At 31.2% G+C, this 19,804-nt stretch overlaps 2 protein-coding genes across 2 annotated transcripts; both read right to left on the bottom strand.

Moving 5' to 3' along the window:
- Positions 1 to 490: 490 nt before the first annotated feature.
- Positions 491 to 2,630, bottom strand: LOC116143721 (amino acid transporter AVT1I-like). The gene is made up of 2 exons (XM_031429155.1): positions 2,136 to 2,630; positions 491 to 1,009 (listed from the first exon to the last, which is right to left on the bottom strand). Exons 1-2 carry the CDS (start codon positions 2,628 to 2,630, stop codon positions 491 to 493), a joined length of 1,014 nt encoding a protein of 337 aa, XP_031285015.1.
- An 11,558-nt stretch (positions 2,631 to 14,188) lies between these two features.
- On the bottom strand, positions 14,189 to 18,502 carry LOC116143719 (amino acid transporter AVT1I-like). The gene is made up of 3 exons (XM_031429154.1): positions 18,353 to 18,502; positions 16,186 to 16,461; positions 14,189 to 14,715 (listed from the first exon to the last, which is right to left on the bottom strand). Exons 1-3 carry the CDS (start codon positions 18,426 to 18,428, stop codon positions 14,189 to 14,191), a joined length of 879 nt encoding a protein of 292 aa, XP_031285014.1. The 5' UTR covers positions 18,429 to 18,502.
- Between the last annotated feature and the right edge of the window lie 1,302 nt (positions 18,503 to 19,804).

The raw sequence follows: 19,804 nt of genomic DNA, 5'->3' as shown, positions 1-19,804 counted from the left end.
ATTCATATATTAGGATGTATTTTTATTCCTTATAAAATTACCATGCTTACCGAAAAAAAAAACATTTAAAAACTATTTTTTAGATCTAAAACTATAGAAATCTATGAAAACTTATTTTTAAGAATAATGTTACATATACAAACTATTCCTTACAAAATGGATCAATCCTCCTGTTAACATATCATCTACTGTTCAAATTATCTTTATTTAACATTATCCAATACATTAAAACACAGTAGTTTGTATGTATGGTTTTATATCAAAATTTGTACATGACATTATTCTAATTTTAAACATTTTCAAATTGCAATGCTTTGAGGATTAATACGAAATTTATTTTTGAGAATATTTTGATTCACTTCTGTATTGTATCCTTATTTCAAAACAAAAACCTGTATTTAAATTCTTATATATCGGGCAGGCCATTGGCATGTAGATTAGTCATGTTTATATATAAATCCTGGATAAAATGAACAAAAATATTCAAACTCTAAACATTCTTTACAGTTTGAGCAATAGATGAATATGTACCCAAAATTCCAACCAAAACCGCCATTAACGTTATGACAACAATGCCTGCTAGCTCAAAACCCCAATTCTTGTAAACTTGAAACATTTTCAAGTAACAAACACAAGGAAGCAAAAAGGAAACCACCACTATAAGAAAAGCTCCACTGAGAGATGCCACAGACTGAAAAGATGGAAACACAGCGGCCAAAACCACAGTGCTTAATAGTAAAGCCATTCTGATGATAAGACTTATTGACTTGCTGTCTTGGTAATTTGCCGGCAAGCGGCTTTCGATTGCAGTCGAAATCGGCATCACTGTTAATGCATATTTGGCTATGGGACCTGCCAAGACGGTGTATATTGCAACCTTTGCACTAACCTTTTCAGTAGGAAGATTTAATGTTACTTGGGATTGAACGTTTTGTCCATATATAAGGTATCCCAATATTGCCATTGCGAGATAGGTGATGGTACAGATTATGAAGCTTAACAATAAGACCTGTAGGAGAAAAAATAGAGAAAAATGATCGGTAATCTTGCAATAAAAAGCCTTTTGAGATTGGCCATCGCATTATATTCGCGCATCTCGTAATTATAACAAATAATAGCCTAAATTAGTTCATAAGGTCTTCAGTCCCCTCAACTGAAGTTTCGCTCTTGGCAAAGAATGGTCGCTTTGAAACCTAAAACCCACATCTATGCAGTTAGATAAAAGATTTTTGTTTTGGAACTTGAAGTAAATAATATCTACACCAAGGGCTCGGACTGTTACAATAAGAAAAAAACATTTATAATAACCCACTGTAACATAGTATGATAGAGTATGTTTTAGGCCTTGTCTGCGCGGTTTTCATTTTAAGAAGCCTGTAAAGACTTTATATACTTGACTTTGATACTAATTATTAAATCTCATATCGAACATATTAAACGTAGCTTGGATACCAATTATTAAATCTCAAGTCTTATCAAGTAGATATCGTATGCTTTGGGCTTAAACCTGCATAAGTTTGTTCTTGAACTTTACGCAAACGTCTTTCACCTAATCGCATCTATTTAGTTAAAAAGACCCAAAAGCCCTATAGATTGAATCACACGTTCAATTAGGGGATGTGTGAGGTGATAGAGTCACTTGCATATAAGGTCTAGCAACACCCCATATAATAAGGTTATGTGGAATGTTAATTGAATCTCCACTCTTACCTCATCCATCTTGACAACTCTAGAGCCTCGTGATGGGTGTTGTTGCATAAAATTAAACATTTGTTAATAAGGTGATGTGCATTTTTAAAGGGTGATTTTTGGTTGGTGGGTTTTGTTTTGGTGATAGTTGTCTTGTGTATGTTTTGAAGATGGTCTTGCATAGGCTTTCATTTTTGTCCTAACTCAAGGATTGTCCTGTGGTAGGATGTGCATTAAGAGAAAGTGTTTTGTATGTAGTTCTTTTGTCTTTGTTAGACTTTTGTTTTTTATCATATCCCAGTAGTTTGTCCTGTGGTAGGATGACGGTCTTTATAGGCTTCTTTATACATTTTTTTTCTCTTTCTATTTAAAGCTTAATTACCCAAAAAAAAAAAAAAAAAAACATTTGCTCAGCAAAAAATCAGTTAAAATAAGTTAAGACATACCATGGGGAACTGCTTCTTCTTTCTCATGGAATTGTAGATAGGAGGGAAAGTAGCATGAGCACCATAGCAGAAAGTGTACAAGCTAACCGCATTTGGCAATCCATTCAAATTAAAGAGCCTTCCCTTGCCATGGAATCCAACACTCTTCGTCGCACCAACGCAGAAAACACATACAACGACAATCAAAGAAGAGAGCACCCCACCAGCAGAAACATAAGACAAAACACTCAGATCATTCAAACACATAGAGGGCAAGATCATGAAACCTGAAAGAACAACAAAAGCATGCCTCCCGTCCACAGTAAGTCCCCCAATCTTCAAGGCAAAGTGTGGCGACAGCTTGTGTAAATTGTCTCCTTCCAAAATTAAAAGGCCTGTGGCAACAAAGTAAAGCTCTAAACAAGTGAAAAGAGAAGCAATAATTCTCCCTTTGTGGCCAAATGCATAAGCTGCAATGTCAATGTAGCTTTTGATATTTTCAGGATCTTTATCCATACATCTCCTGATGAGAATTCCAGTGAAGCAGGCCGCAGCTGCTATTAGAATAAGAATTATCAAGCTTAACCAGCCTCCTGATGAGAGTGCATAAGGGACTGATAATATTCCAATTCCTGAAAAAAAAAAAAAAATATATATATATATATATATCAAGTCTAATTTATAAAATAGAATAGGGATATTTTTTAAATTTCAATACTTTAAATCAACTCAAGTAAAATAGTTTATTTAAAATCCAAAATTGTTTATGATTTTAAATAAATTATTTTAGCTCGGTAGACAAGCACGTAGCCACATAATGAGTTGTTGGTTCAATTGAACCTACTCAACTTTTCAAAAATTTCAAAAATGTATTAATGTTTTATAGATTTTACCATTTTAACCCAATTTAACTTCATGTTAACCCTACAAAATGAATTATTAATTAACACATTTTAAACTTTTCTCTCTTCTCATTTCTTCTCATTTTCTCATATTATATTTTTATTGATAATTATTCTATAGCATTTTAACAATGTTATGAAAAAATTATCTACAACATTTTAAAAATGTAATATTTTCAGAATGTTACAAAAAAAGTAAGATCTAACAGTTTAAAAACGTTATGAAAAACTAATTTATAGCATTTACGAAGGATTAGCTACAATCATCTGTAACTACAAACAAGTGCTATAATATACTCAACAATAAAATTTAAATAATTATTAATAATATGCAAAAAATGTTACCAAAGCCTCATTTTTTAGAAACACAGGCTGTAACAACATGCTCAAAAATGCTACCTTTTATCTACGGTGGCACTTTTCGCATGTTAAAGTAGAACAATTTTGTTGTAGTGGTTGGATACTTATATTTTTTATATGTGCTCTAATAATGATTTTTTGACATTAAATGGAATTGCTACTCTTGCTGAAAAGTTGGTTCAAATAAAGAAGAACGTGGCATATCACTTGGTTTATTTACTTATGAAATTAGTATTGATATTATCTGTTACAACTGTAAGGGTTAAAAGAACATTTTCTGCAATGAAAATTGTGAAAAATCGACTACATAATCGAATGGGAAATCAATTGTTAAATTATTGTCTTATTACATATACTAAGAGAGAGATATTCGATAGAATTATCAATGAAACAATTATGCAAAGTTTTCAGAATATAAAAAATCATCGAGGACAATTGTAGAATTGATAATTTGTTATATATAACTTTTAAGATTACATTTTTTATGCTTATTACTTCAGTATATATTTAATTATAAATTTATCAATTTTGATGTTTTGAATCCATTGACTCAGAATACTAACTACGTCTCTACCGATAGATAAGTCCAACCAAACAGGCTCTCAGTGCTAACCTAAAAGCTAGACTTAAGGTTCTCGCTATCATGAACTTTCATATATAGATTTCATTGTTTTCTATCACTAATATTTATCTTTTCTCTTCTTTTTATTGTTATTTAGGAAAACATTTGATAAATGTTTACTTAGAAATATGTTTTCATATTGACAAAGTACTTTGAAGAATTTCTTTGGGAAGCATGCTTTTGAAAAACAGGCTATTAAGTGCTTTTACGAAAAGCAATTTTGTTCAAATGCATCTTTCATGATTAATGCACTACCAATCACGCATTTGAGGCTGTTATTGTTTAACTCAAGAATTTCAAAATTTGTTCTTATTTATCAAGTACTTTTCAAACAAGTATCTATATCAAGTGATTCTTAATAAAGTGCTTTTAGGTACTTGGAAAATATTTCAGCCAAACTCTGCAAAAATCAACTTAAAACACTGTATAACACATTTGTTCTAATAACTAGGGACAAGATCATACTTTCTATCGTCTAAATTATTATTTGATAACTTATCGAATTGATATATAATATCACTATTTAATATTCAACATACGAGATACTTGAAATTGTTTCTTTGAAAAGCATGCTTTTGTAAAACAGGCTTTTAAGTGCTTTTACGAAAAGCAATTTTATTCAAAAGCATTTTTCATGTTTAATGCACTCCCAATCACGCATTTAAGGCTGGTTTCGTTTAACATAAAATATTTTTTTCTTAATTATCAAACACTATTTGAAAAAGTATCTACGTCAAGTGAAGTGGTTCTTAATAAAGTGCTTCTAAGAATTTGAAAAATATTTCAGCCAAACACTGCAAAAATCAAATAATACTAGGAACAAGATCATGAAAGGTAAACACATTTTGAGATTTTTCCTATGGTATAAATTACTACCTGATAACCTTATCGATATTATAACTATCAATATCAATATTCAAGATTTTAATCCGGTACCTGAAAGTGTATTAATGCCATTGATGCATGTTTTGAGGAAGCTCACTTCTTGCTTTCCTTGAGATCCAACCGCCATTAATTTTCTTTCTCTCCTTCTCTTCTCTTAAAACACGATGCTCAGAAAATATAAAAAAATTAAATAATTATAAATAAGAGAAACCAAGATTTGGAAGGAACTGCAGTGAGTTTGGAAGAAAACAACTCTACTATTATATTGGAAGACAGTTATCAAATAAAATTAATTGCCAATCAAATCTTGCCACCTCTAAATCACAATGAAGCACGTTTTGTTAATCTTGAAAATAAATTTAAAGACAAGATCCTAGGCACAAGTTTATCAAAATATACAGTATATATGGATAAATCTAGAATGTTTTGGGTTTACCAAACATTAATGTTTACCAAGAAGTATATAATCTTGCTATGCAAGTAAACAATACAAATATGGGTTCGCTTTTTGGGTGCCCCGATACCATTAAGAAAATAATTTTTTTAATTATATTAAAGAAAATGCTTAAAGCACTCTTTCATTGACTAAAAACTTACACTACAATCCACTAAAACATACAAACCAACAGTTGCCCCACTAACTAGTCAAAATACCCTTGATGATGCCTCCACCTTTTGCCATTACATATATGCACATAAATATTTTAAGATTTTACCATTATATTTATGTAATTTGATAATAAAAATTATCTTTTTTTTTAATATGCATAAAGAATATAAAATAATTTATTAAAAAACTTCAATTTCTTTTAACATTTTATTTGTAAGCTTAAAAATTTTGAAAATGGAAACGTAATTCTTTTATATATATATTGTAAACTTATAAATACAGAATCAAAAGTTAAAATATCTTTTAAGTAAAAATATAAAAACTGAAAAAAAAAATTAAAATATATTTTTTTTAAATTTACTTTTTGTAAATTAAAAATAAATAAAAAGAGATCGTCAATCTGGCAATCTAAGAATTGTGGTTTTGACCATCTCTATTAAATCTTAAATATATTTTATTTTTTAAAAAAATTCAAGTATTTTTTATTATTTTGAACTAATTAATTTATAATTTTATGTTATAACATGAAAATGTCTATTTTGTCCTTCCCTCAGTTAACTTTAAAACTAAAAATTGATGGAAGGAAGTGAAAATATAATAAATTTTTTTTATTTTTCAATTTACAAAATATATATATTTCTTAAAAAATATATTTTATTTTTTATAAGTTTTATACTTTTACTTTACAAAATATTTTAATTTTTTATTTCGTATTTATTAATTTACCTAAAAAATAATGTTTCAATTTTTTAAAAATTAAAAAAAAATAGTTTACAAATAAAATGTTAAAAGATATACAAGTGATTTTAATAAATTGTTTTAATTATTTTTATGGATTTTTTTAAGAAACTGATTAAATATTTTTTTTATCAAATTACATTTATATAACCGTCAAATCTTAAAATATCCATGAGCATATATGTAATTGCAAAAAGTGGAGGCATCATCAAGGGTATTTCAGGGCCGTCTCTAGAACATTTGTGACCCTAGGCAGGAGTTACTTTGGGACCCTCTAATAATATAAGCATATATTAAAAAAATTATTTTTTATTTTTTATTTTTTTTGCCTTTTGAGATGAAAAATCACTAGGAGAGGTGGACAGCAACCGGCAGGCTAACAAGGTTAGGTTGGTGGGGGGTTTTGGAGAGTAGATGTTGGAGAAGTGATGAGTGGTGAAATGGGTGCCGAAAAAAAAAACATTTAAAAACTATTTTTTAGATCTAAAACTATAGAAATCTATGAAAACTTATTTTAGAATAATGTTACATATACAAACTATTCCTTACAAAATGTATCAATCCTCCATGTTTAACATATCATCTACTGTTCAAATTATCTTTATTTTAACATTATCCAATCACATAAAACACAGTATTTGTATGTATGGTTTTATATCAAAATTTGTACAGTAACTATTCTAATTTTAAACATTTTTCTAAATTTGCACTAGCTTTGAGGATTATATCCGAAATTTATTTTGAGAATATTTTGATTCACTTCTGTATTGTATCCTTATTTTCAAAAACAAAACCTGTATTTAAATTCTATATATATCGGGCAGGCCATGGCATGTGATTAGTCAATGTTTTATATAAATCCGGATAAAATGACAAAAATATTCAAACTCTAAACATTCTTTACAGTTTGAGCAATAGATGAATATTACCCAAAATTCCAACCAAAACCGCCATTACGTTTATGACAACAATGCCTGCAGCTCAAAACCCAATTCTTGTAAACTTGAAACATTTTCAAGTAACAAACACAGGGAACAAAGGAAACCACCACTATAAGAAAAGCTCCACTGAGAGATGCCACAGACTGAAAAGATGGAAACACAGCGGCCAAAACCACAGTGCAATAGTAAAGCCATCTGATGATAAGACTTATTGACTTGCTGTCTTGGTAATTTGCCGGCAAGCGGCTTTCGATTGCAGTCGAAATCGGCATCACTGTTAATGCATATTTGGCTATGGGACCTGCCAAGTGGTGTATATTGCAACCTTTGCACTAACCTTTCCGTAGGAAGATTTAATGTTACTTGGGATTGAACGTTTTGTCCATATATAAGGTATCCCAATATTGCCATTGCGAGATAGGTGATGGTACAGATATGAAGCTAACAATAAGACCTGTAGAGAAAAAATAGAGAAAAATGATCGGTAATCTTGCAATAAAAAGCCTTTGAGATTGGCCATCGCATTATTCGCGCATCTCGTAATTATAACAAATAATAGCCTAAATAGTTCATAAGGTCTTCAGTCCCTCAACTGAAGTTTCGCTCTTGGTAAAGAATGGTCGCTTTGAAAACTAAAACCCACATCATAGCAGTTAGATAAAAGATTTTTGTTTTGGAACTTAAAGTAAATAATATCTACACCAAGGGCTCGGACGTTACAATAAGAAAAAACATTTATAATAACCCACTGTAACATAGTATTGATAGAGTATGTTTTAGGCCTTGTCTGCGCGGTTTTCATTTTAAGAAGCCTGTAAAGACTTTTATACTTGACTTTGGTACTAATTTTAAATCCATATCAACATATTAAACCAGCTTGGAACCAATTATTAAACTCAAGTCTTATCAAGTGAATATGTAGCTTTGGGCTTAACCCATAAGTTTGTTCTTGACTTTACGCAAACTCTTTCACCTAATCGCATCATTTAGTTAAAAAGACCCAAAAGCCCTATAGATTGAATCACACTTCAATTGGGGATGTGTGAGGTGATGAGTCACTTGATATAAGGTCTAGACAACACATAAATAGGTTATGTGGAATGTGTAACTGAATCCCACTCTTACCTCATCATCTTGACAACTCAGAGCCTCGTATGGGGTGTGTGCATAAAATTAAACATTTTAATAAGGTGATGTGCATTTTTAAAGGGTGATTTTGGTTTGGTGGGTTTTGTTGGTGTTAGTTCTTGTGTATGTTTTGAAGATGGTTTGCATGGCTTTCTTTTGTCCTAACTCAAGGATTGTCTGTGTAGGATTGCATTAAAGAAAAGTGTGTTTGTATGTAGTCTTTTGTCTTTGTTAGACTTTTGTTTTTATCCTATCCCATAGTTTGTCCTGTGGTAGGATGACGTCTTATAGGCTTCTTTATCATTTTTTTCCTTTCTATTAAAGCTTAATTACCCAAAAAAAAAAAAAAAAAAACATTTGCTCAGCAAAAAAATCAGTTAAAAAAGTTAGACATACCATGGGGAACTGCTTCTTCTTTCTCATGGAATTGTAGATAGGAGGGAAAGTAGCATGAGCACCATAGCAGAAAGTGTACAAGCTAACGCATTTGGCAATCCATTCAAATTAAAGAGCCTTCCCTGCCATGGAATCCACACACTCTTCGTCGCCCAACGCAGAAAACAAATAAACGACAATCAAGAAGAGAGCACCCCACCAGCAGAAACATAAGACAAAACACTCAGATCATTCAAACACATAGAGGGCAGATCAGAAACCTGAAAGAACAACCAAAGCATGCCTCCGTCCACAGTAAGTCCCCAATCTTCAGGCAAGTGTGCGACAGCTTGTGTAAATTGTCCTTCCAAAATTAAAGGCGTGGCAACAAAGTAAAGCTCTAAACAAGTGAAAAGAGAAGCAATATTCTCCCTTTGTGGCCAAATGATAAGCTGCAATGTCAAGTAGCTTTTGATATTTTCAGGATCTTTATCCATACATTCCTGATGAGAATTCCAGTGAAGCAGGCCGCAGCTGCTATTAGAATAAGAATTATCAAGCTTAACAGCCTCCTGATGAGAGTGCATAAGGGACTGATAATATTCCAATTCCTGAAAAAAAAAAAAAAAACATATAAATAATATCTATCAAGTCTAATTTATAAATAGAATAGGGATATTTTTTAAATTTCAATACTTAAATCAACTAAGTAAATAGTTTATTAAAATCCAAAATTGTTTATGATTTTATAAATTATTAGCTCGGGAGACAAGCACGTAGCCACAAATGAGTTGTTGGTTCAATTGAACCACTCAACTTTAAAAATTTAAAAATGTATAATGTTTATAGATTTTACCATTTAACCATTTAACTTCATGTAACCTACAAAAGAATATTTAATTAACACATTTTAAACTTTTCTCTCTTCTCATTTCTTCCATTTTCTATATATATTTTTTATTGATAATTATTCTATAGCATTTTAACAATGTTATGAAAAAATTATCTACAACATTTTAAAATGTATATTTCAGAATGTTACAAAAAAAAAGTAAGATCTAACAGTTTTAAAACGTTATGAAAACTAATTATAGCATTTACGAAGGTTAGCTACAATCATCTGTAACTACAAACAAGTGTATAATATACTCAACAATAAAATTTAAAAATTTATTATAATATGCAAAAATGTCCAAAGCCCATTTTTAGAAACACAGGACTGTAACAACATGCCAAAATGCTACCTTTTATCACGTGGCACTTTTCGCATGTTAAAGTAGAAACAATTTTGTTGTAGTGGTGGATACTTATATTTTTTATATGTGCTCTAATAATGATTTTTTGACATTAAATGGAATGCTACTCTTGCTGAAAAGTTGGTTCAAATAAAGAAGAACGTGGCATATCATTGGGTTTATTTACTATGAAATTAGTATTGATATTATCGTTACACTGTAGGGTTAAAAGAACATTTTTGCAATGAAAATTGTGAAAAATCGACTACATAACGAATGGGAAATCAATTGTTAAATTATTGTCTTATTACATATAAGAGAGAGATATTCGATAGATTATCAATGAAAAAATTATGCAAAGTTTCAGAATATAAAAATCATCGAGGACAATTGTAGAATTGTATTGTTATATTAACTTTTAAGATTACATTTTTTGCTTATTACTTCAGTATATATTTAATTAAATTTATCAATTTTGTTTTGAATCCATTGCTCAGAATACTAACTAGTCTTTACCCGTAGATAAGTCCAACCAAACAGGCTCTCAGTGCTAACCAAAGCTAGACTTAAGGTTCTCGCTATCATGAACTTCATATATAGATTTCATTGTTTTCTATCACTAATATTATCTTTCTCTTCTTTTTATTGTTATTTAGGAAAACATTTGATAATGTTTACTTAGAAATATGTTTTCATATTGACAAAGTACTTTGAGAATTTCTTTGGGAAAGCATGCATTTGGAACAAAGCACGTGCAACAGTTAGAATATGACGATGCTTTCGTTCAACTACTCCATTTTGTTATGGAGTATAGACACAAGTACGCTGATAATCTATACCATGTAATTGAAAATAATTTCGCATGGATAGAAATTTAGAGCCATTGTCTACCTGGATGGCTTTAACGGACACATGAAATTGAGTATGTACAAAGGTAAAGAAGGATTGTAAAATAGTTTGAGTTTCTAATTTAAATTGCATGAGAAATACCCATGTGCACCTTGTAAAATCGTCCACAATAGTGAGAAAGAAATGTGCCCCTGAATGTGTTGGAATTTTGTGAGGACCCCAAATATCACAATGCAATAAAGCAAATGGAGCATGAGTTGATATAAAACTGGAAGGAAACGGTAATCTAGTTTGCTTAGCCATAGGACAAACATTTCAATTATTATCAAAGGAAACTTTATTATTGGGAGACAATAACGATGATACTAATTTTAGTCGAGATAGAGATGGATGTCCAAGACGCATGTGCCATAGGTTGGAAGGTTGAGAAACTTGATGAGAAGTGGGTGTCCTTTGCAACAAAGACATATAATAAAGACCACCATGTTGTTTACCCAAGCCAATCATCTTCCCCATAGCCAAGTCCTACAAGACACAGAAAGTGGGAAAAAGAATGGCAAAACAATTTAGGGCAATGGTGATTTTACTAATAGACATCAAATTTAAATGAAAGGATGGGACACACAAAACTTTATTTAACATGATATTAGAGTTAAATGGTATAGTTTCTGTAGACGTTATAGAGGCTGAAGATCTGGTAGGTAATTTTACAATTGGTGTTGCTGATATGTCTGTGTGGGTGAAAAGAGTGGAATCTGTGGTAATATGGTATGTTGCTCCGTTATCCAATATCCAAGGCTTAGTGAAAACAAAATTAATAGCATTAGAAGAAGAAAACAAACCTACAGCATTTGCATATGCGTTGTCATTACTGGTGGTGTGATTTGGTGTCATCTGAAACAAAGCACGAGCAAGTTGTTGCAATTGATCAGCAGTAAATCCATGTGTTGCGTTCAGTAAGTTATTGTCTTCAAAATTAACTCCACGCATAGATCGTGAAGACTCTGTTGCATGGCAGCATGAAAAGGATGGGATCCATGTTGTTGTTGTTGTTGAGATTGATTATTTCGATTCCTTGGAGTTGCTGAGTTGTTGGAATTCCAAGTGCCATTTTTGAATTGGCACATATCTTCAGTGTGACCTCTCTTATCGCAAAATTTGCAATAAAATTTCAGAGTGCGACAGTTGTCAATTGTATGGCCATCTCTATTGCAATGCTCACAATGTTTGTCTTTGGGCTTGCTGACATAATTGCTCTGGCAGCTTTGAGTTGCTGCTGCAACGAAAAGTTCTTTGTATTTTCTGATGTCATTTGTCGCTATGTTTCTTCTTGAATAACAAGGAAGTGTGCTTGATGCACATTGGGTAGCGGCCACATCACGAGGATGTTGCTACGAACAGTGCTACAAGCGTCATTGAGGCCCATGAGAAATTGCATCATTTGATCTTCTTCTCTTTGCTCAATATGTGCTTTAAATTGATCACAATAAGGGATGGTTCGATATGAGTCTAGCTCATCCCATAAGCCTTTAAGCTTTGTGTAATATGAGGATACATACATGTTACCTTCTGAGAGTGATGCTAATGATTTCTGAAGCTGATAGATGGCTGGTGCATTTTTTTGTGAAAACTGATGTTTGAAATCTTCCCATATTTGATAAGTTGTCTTCGCATGAATGACCCCTTTGGCTAAATCTGGTTCTACTGAGTGAGTGAGCCATGATAAAATCATGCTATTGCACTGATTCCAAAGAGCAAACTCAGTTGGCTATTTTGTCTCTGATGGAGGCTTGATAGAACCATTGATGAAACCAATTTTGTTCTTGGCTGTCAGGGCATGGATCATGGATTTACTCCATGATTGATAGTTGGTGCCATTCAATTTTGTTGGGACAAGCATGAGGCTAGGATGATCTGAATGATAAACAAAGAATGGATTTGATGGGTCCATATTTGAATGGCTGTTGTTGGAGTTTGAGTGTTTGGAATGGGACTGATCTTCTTTGGACATTGGAATTGCTGTTGTTGGAGTTTAAGCGTTGCTGGAGTTTGAGTATTTGGAATGGAAATTGTGTTTGAAAAAAAGAACTTTAAAGAAAAACTTGCTCTGATACCATAATAAATTACAGAACAAAATTAAGAAATGAAATGGGAATTGGTTGATGTTTTTCTATATTCCTTTGATCAAAGAAAAATACACATATATACACAAAAGAGAGAATGAAATCTTTACTAATTACAAGCCTATTAAAACGTGATCCTATCAAAGAGATATTTCCTAAAGTAAAAAAGTCAACAAATAAATGAAATAAATACATATAATCTTGTGATAATGCAGAAGATTCGTAATATTAGGATGTATTCTTTTATTCCTTTATAAAATTACCATGCTTACCGAAAAAAAAAACATTTAAAAACTATTTTTTAGATCTAAAAGTATAGAAATCTATGAAAACTTATTTTTAAGAATAATGTTACATAGACAAACTATTCCTTACAAAATGTATCAATCCTCCATGTTTAACATATCATCTAATGTTCAAATTATCTTTATTTTAACATTATCCAATCACATTAAAACACAATAGTTTGTATGTATGGTTTTATATCAAAATTTGTACATGTAACATTATTCTAATTTTAAACATTTTCTAAATTTGCACTAGCTTTTAGGATTATATACGAAATTTATTTTTGAGAATATTTTGATTCATTTCTGCTATACATATTTTTATAAAATTTATTGTATCCTTATTTTCAAAAACAAAAACCTGTATTTAAATTCTATATATATCGGGCAGGCCATTGGCATGTAGATTAGTCAATGTTTATATATAAATCCTGGATGAAAATGAACAAAAATATTTGTTATGCCTGGGAGAGTAAGGGCTGACGTGGGAGGGTCACGTGGGGAATGACCTGCTCCCGTCAGAACAACAAACACACGTCAGGCCTGCCAAACGATATGGAGCTCCCACGCGTCCATTTTCCTGCTGTAAACCGTGCGAAGTCAGCTTGGGAAGAAGGTGATGGGACATAAAGCCGGATTGTATCCTGACAATCACACCAACCCAAGGATTTAATGATGATTACACGCTTCAGCTTGATATAAGAAGAGGAAGACCCCTTCATTAAGGGGATTCGACCATTTTTACAAAATATCAGTCTCTCTCTCCCCTGTAAACAACACATTTACTTTTTCTAAACCTCTTGTAAGTCAGTCCGTTGTTGCGACCTGACCCACACTCACTATCAATACAAATCAGTGGACGTAGGACTTGCTACCTTAGCATCCGAACCACTTTAAAAGTTCTCATAGCATTTATTTCCCTTTATATATTCATTTTTACGTGTGCTTTTTGATCAGTCAACATTGCATACGTATTGATTAGTTGGTGCCCAAAATCTCGCATCAACAATATTCAAACTCTAAACATTCTTTACAGTTTGAGCAATAGATGAATATGTACCCAAAATTCCAACCAAAACCGCCATTAACGTTATGACAACAATGCCTGCAAGCTCAAAACCCCAATTCTTGTAAACTTGAAACATTTTCAAGTAACAAACACAAGGGAGCAAAAAGGAAACCACCACTATAAGAAAAGCTCCACTGAGAGATGCCACAGACTGAAAAGATGGAAACACAGCGGCCAAAACCACAGTGCTTAATAGTAAAGCCATTCTGATGATAAGACTTATTGACTTGCTGTCTTGGTAATTTGCCGGCAAGCGGCTTTCGATTGCAGTCGAAATCGGCATCACTGTTAATGCATATTTGGCTATGGGACCTGCCAAGACGGTGTATATTGCAACCTTTGCACTAACCTTTTCAGTAGGAAGATTTAATGTTACTTGGGATTGAACGTTTTGTCCATATATAAGGTATCCCAATATTGCCATTGCGAGATAGGTGATGGTACAGATTATGAAGCTTAACAATAAGACCTGTAGGAGAAAAAATAGAGAAAAATGATCGGTAATCTTGCAATAAAAAGCCTTTTGAGATTGGCCATCGCATTATATTCGCGCATCTCGTAATTATAACAAATAATAGCCTAAATTAGTTCATAAGGTCTTCAGTCCCCTCAACTGAAGTTTCGCTCTTGGCAAAGAATGGTCGCTTTGAAACCTAAAACCCACATCTATGCAGTTAGATAAAAGATTTTTGTTTTGGAACTTGAAGTAAATAATATCTACACCAAGGGCTCGGACTGTTACAATAAGAAAAAAACATTTATAATAACCCACTGTAACATAGTATGATAGAGTATGTTTTAGGCCTTGTCTGCGCGGTTTTCATTTTAAGAAGCCTGTAAAGACTTTATATACTTGACTTTGATACTAATTATTAAATCTCATATCGAACATATTAAACGTAGCTTGGATACCAATTATTAAATCTCAAGTCTTATCAAGTAGATATCGTATGCTTTGGGCTTAAACCTGCATAAGTTTGTTCTTGAACTTTACGCAAACGTCTTTCACCTAATCGCATCTATTTAGTTAAAAAGACCCAAAAGCCCTATAGATTGAATCACACATTCAATTAGGGGATGTGTGAGGTGATAAGAGTCACTTGTATATAAGGTCTAGCGACACCCTATATAATAAGGTGATGTGGAATGTTAACTGAATCTCCACTCTTACCTCATCTATCTTGACAACTCCAGAGCCTCGTTATGGGTGTTGTTGCATAAAATTAAACATTTATCATTAAGGTGATGTGCATTTTTAAAGGGTGATTTTTTGTTCGTCGGTTTTGTTTTGGTAATAGTTGTCTTGTGTATGTTTTGAAGATGGTCTTACATGGGCTTTTGTTTTCGTCTTAACTCAGGGATTGTCCTGTGGTAGAATATGCATTAAAAAGGAGTGTTTTGTATGTAGCTCTTTTGTCTTTGTTAGACTTTTGTTTTTATCCTATCCCAATAGTTTGTCCTATGATAGGATGACGACCTTTATAGGCTTCTTTATACATTCTTTTTCCCTTTCTATTTAAAGCTTAATTACCCAAAAAAAAAAAAAAATCATTTGCTCAGCAAAAGATGATATTCTACAGCAAAAAATCAGTTAAAACAAGTTAAGACATACCATGGGGAACTGCTGCTTCTTTCTCATGGAATTGTAGATAGGAGGGAAAGTAGCATGAGCACCATAGCAGAAAGTGTACAAGCTAATCGCATTTGGCAATCCATTCAAATTAAAGAGCCTTCCCTTGCCATGGAATCCGACACTCTTCGTCGCGCCAACGCAGAAAACACATAAAACGACAATCAAAGAAGAGAGCACCCCACCAGCAGAAACATAAGACAAAACACTCAGATCATTCAAACACATAGAGGGCGAGATCATGAAACCTGAAAGAACAACAAAAGCATGCGTCCCATCCACAGTAAGTCCCCCAATCTTCAAGGCGAAGTGTGGCGACAGCTTGTGTAAATTGTCCCCTTCCAAAATTAAAAGGCATGTGGCAACAAAGTAAAGCTCTAAACAAGTGAAAAGAGAAGCAATAATTCTCCCTTTGTGGCCAAATGCATAAGCTGCAATGTCAATGTAGCTTTTGATATTTTCAGGATCTTTATCCATACATCTCCTGATGAGAATTCCAGTGAAGCAGGCCGCAGCTGCTATTAGAATAAGAATTATCAAGCTTAACCAGCCTCCTGATGAGAGTGCATAAGGGACTGATAATATTCCAATTCCTGAAAAAAATTATCAAGGTCTAATTGGTACGCCTTATTCGAAATAAAGCTTCTAAAAGAAGATCCTATTTAGAATAGAGCTTATAAAAACATAGTCCAAAATTTGTAAAACACAAGAACAGATCAAGTCTAATTTATAAAATAGAATAGGGATATTTTCTAAATTTCAATACTTTAAATCAACTCAAGTAAAATAGTTTATTTAAAATCCAAAATTGTTTATGATTTTAAATAAATTATTCTGGCCGGTAGACAGGCACGTAGCCACATAATAAGTTGTGGGTTCAATTGAACCCACTCAACTTTTAAAAAATGTATTAATGTTTATAGATTTTACCATTTTAACCTCATTTAACTTCATGGTAACCTTACAAAGTGAATTATTAATTAACATATTTTAAACTTTTCTCTCTTCTCATTTCTTCTCATTTTCTCATATTATATTTTTACTGATAATTATTCTATAGCATTTTAACAATGTTACGAAAAAATTATCTACAACATTTTAAAAATATTATAGATTATAAATCTATGGCATTTTAAGAATGTTACAAAAAAGTAAGCTATAACAGTTTATGAATGTTATGAAAAACTAATTTATAGCATTTACTAAGGGTTAGCTACAATCATCTGTAACTACAAACAAGTGTTATAATATACTCAACAATAAAATTTAAATAATTATTAATAATATGCCAAAAATGTTACCAAAGCCTCATTTTTTAGAAACATAGACGGTAACAACATGCTAAAAAATGCTACCTTTTATCTACGGTAGCACTTTTCGCATGTTAATGTAAGACAATTTTGTTGTAGTGGTTGGATACTTATATTCTTGATATGCGCTCTAATAATGATTTTTTGACATTAAATGGAATTGATGCTCTTGCTGAAAAGTTGGTTCAAATAAGGAAGAACATGGTATATCACTTGGTTTATTTACTTGTGAAATTAATATTGATATTATATGTTGCAACTGCAAGGGTTAAAATAGCATTTTTTGCGACGAAGATTGTGAAAAATTGACTACATAATTGAATAGAAGATCAATTGTTAAGTTATTGTCTTATTACATATATTGAGAGAGATATTCGATTGAATTATCAATGAAACAATTATGCAACATTTTCAGAATATGAAAAATCATTGAGGACAATTATAGAATTGATAATTTGTTATATATAACTTTTATAATTATATTTTTTATGCTTATTATTTCAGTATATATTTTATTGTAAATTTATCAACTTTGATATTTTGAACCCACTAACTCTGGCTGTGTCCCTGCCGGTAGATAAGTCCAACCAAACAGGCTCTCAGTGCTAACCTAAAAGCTAGACTTAAGGTTCTCGCTATCATGAACTTTCATATATAGATTTCATTGTTTTCTATCACTAATATTTATCTTTTCTCTTCTTTTTATTGTTATTTAAGAAAACATTTGATAAATGTTTACTTAGAAATATGTTTGAAGTATTTCTTTGGGAAGCATGCTTTTGAAAAACAGGCTATTAAGTGCTTTTACGAAAAGCAATTTTATTCAAAAGCATTTTTCATGTTTAATGCACTCCCAATCACGCATTTAAGGCTGGTTTCGTTTAACATAAAATATATTTTTCTTAATTATCAAACACTATTTGAAAAAGTATCTACGTCAAGTGAAGTGGTTCTTGATAAAGTGCTTCTAAGAATTTGAATAATATTTCAGCCAAACACTGCAAAAAATAAAATAATACTAGGAACAAGATCATGAAAGGTAAACACATTTTGAGATTTTTCCTATGGTATAAATTACTACCTGATAACCTTATCGATATTATAAATATCAATATTCAAGATTTTAATCCAACAATTGAACTTTTTATAAAAATAATTTTTCAAAAATGGGTACCTGAAAGTGTATTAATGCCATTGATGCATGTTTTGAGGAAGCTCACTTCTTGCTTTCCTTGAGATCCAACCGCCATTAATTTTCTTTCTCTCCTTCTCTTCTCTTAAAACACGATGCTCAGAAAATATAAAAAAAAATTAAATAATTATAAATAAGAGAAACCAAGATTTGGAAGGAACTGCAGTGAGTTTGGAAGAAAACAACTCTACTATTATATTGGAAGACAGTTATCAAATAAAATTAATTGCCAATCAAATCTTGCCACCTCTAAATCACAATGAAGCACGTTTTGTTAATCTTGAAAATAAATTTAAAGACAAGATCCTAGGCACAAGTTTATCAAAATATACAGTATATGGATAAATCTAGAATGTTTTGGGTTTACCAAACATTAATGTTTACCAAGAAGTATATAATCTTGCTATGCAAGTAAACAATACAAATATGGGTTCGCTTTTTGGTTTCTGAGCATAATCTCTTTATCAGCTATGCAAATAAACTTAACGTTTTTATGTCTTTTTAGTTAACAAAGCCTTAACAGAAGTTAAGGGAGTGGGATGTCTCTGTTAACCTAATCTCTTTATCAGTAGTTTTAGTATTATATTTTCATCAAACAAACAAATATTTGGAATAAAACAAAAGATTCAATGATTATGAAAATTTAGGGTTATGGTTTATGTAAGATTAAAGTTAAAAATTAAAGCAAAAATATAAATTTAGGAACAGAAGTGTATTTAAAAATTATAATATTATTTCTAGTAATTTAAATTAAGAATAAATTTATCAAAACAATAAATAAATTTAAAAGCAGGGGGCTAAAACTCACTTCTCTTTGATTATATAGCCAAGGAATGTAGCCCAGCCCAATTTTTATTAGTCCATTACCTTGTTAATAAACTTATGGCCAAACATTTTAAATTTTTTATTTCTACTTTAATGTCATATAAAACTTTATCTTAAAAAAACAGATATGTCGATAAATCATATTTTTTATTATTTTAAAAATAAAATAAATAAAAAAGCATAGACTATAGAGTGTATAAATTTGAGTACAAATAGTACCATATATTTTGTTTACAGATATGTACACATATTTATAATAAGAATGTTAATGGATAAATTAATAATTTCTACAACAAACCGATGAAATTCTAAGATTAATAGCTCCAAAAAGAAGTTGAATATAAAATATAAATAAATAAAATGGATTTTAATTGTTAAACTTGTAATTATAATTATAACATGTAATACTGAGCTTGCAATATGTTAGAAGTTGCCTTTTGACTATTATAAAATTTTATGTGAGGCATCGAATTATTGAATAAATAAAGATAAGGGTCTCTTTATTCCACGGCCAAAAAAAAAAAAAAAAAGTTGGTAGTTGAAAACCAAAATTTGCAACAAAAATTGAAATTGACAGCTTTAATTAATAATATAAATCGTGTCATTGCT

Source organism: Pistacia vera, unplaced genomic scaffold (genome assembly GCF_008641045.1).
Source record: "Pistacia vera cultivar Batoury unplaced genomic scaffold, PisVer_v2 Contig432, whole genome shotgun sequence".
NCBI classification, from domain to species: Eukaryota; Viridiplantae; Streptophyta; class Magnoliopsida; order Sapindales; family Anacardiaceae; genus Pistacia; species Pistacia vera.
Note: the sequence above shows the minus strand (reverse complement) of the source record. Positions and strands in the feature narration are given on the sequence as shown.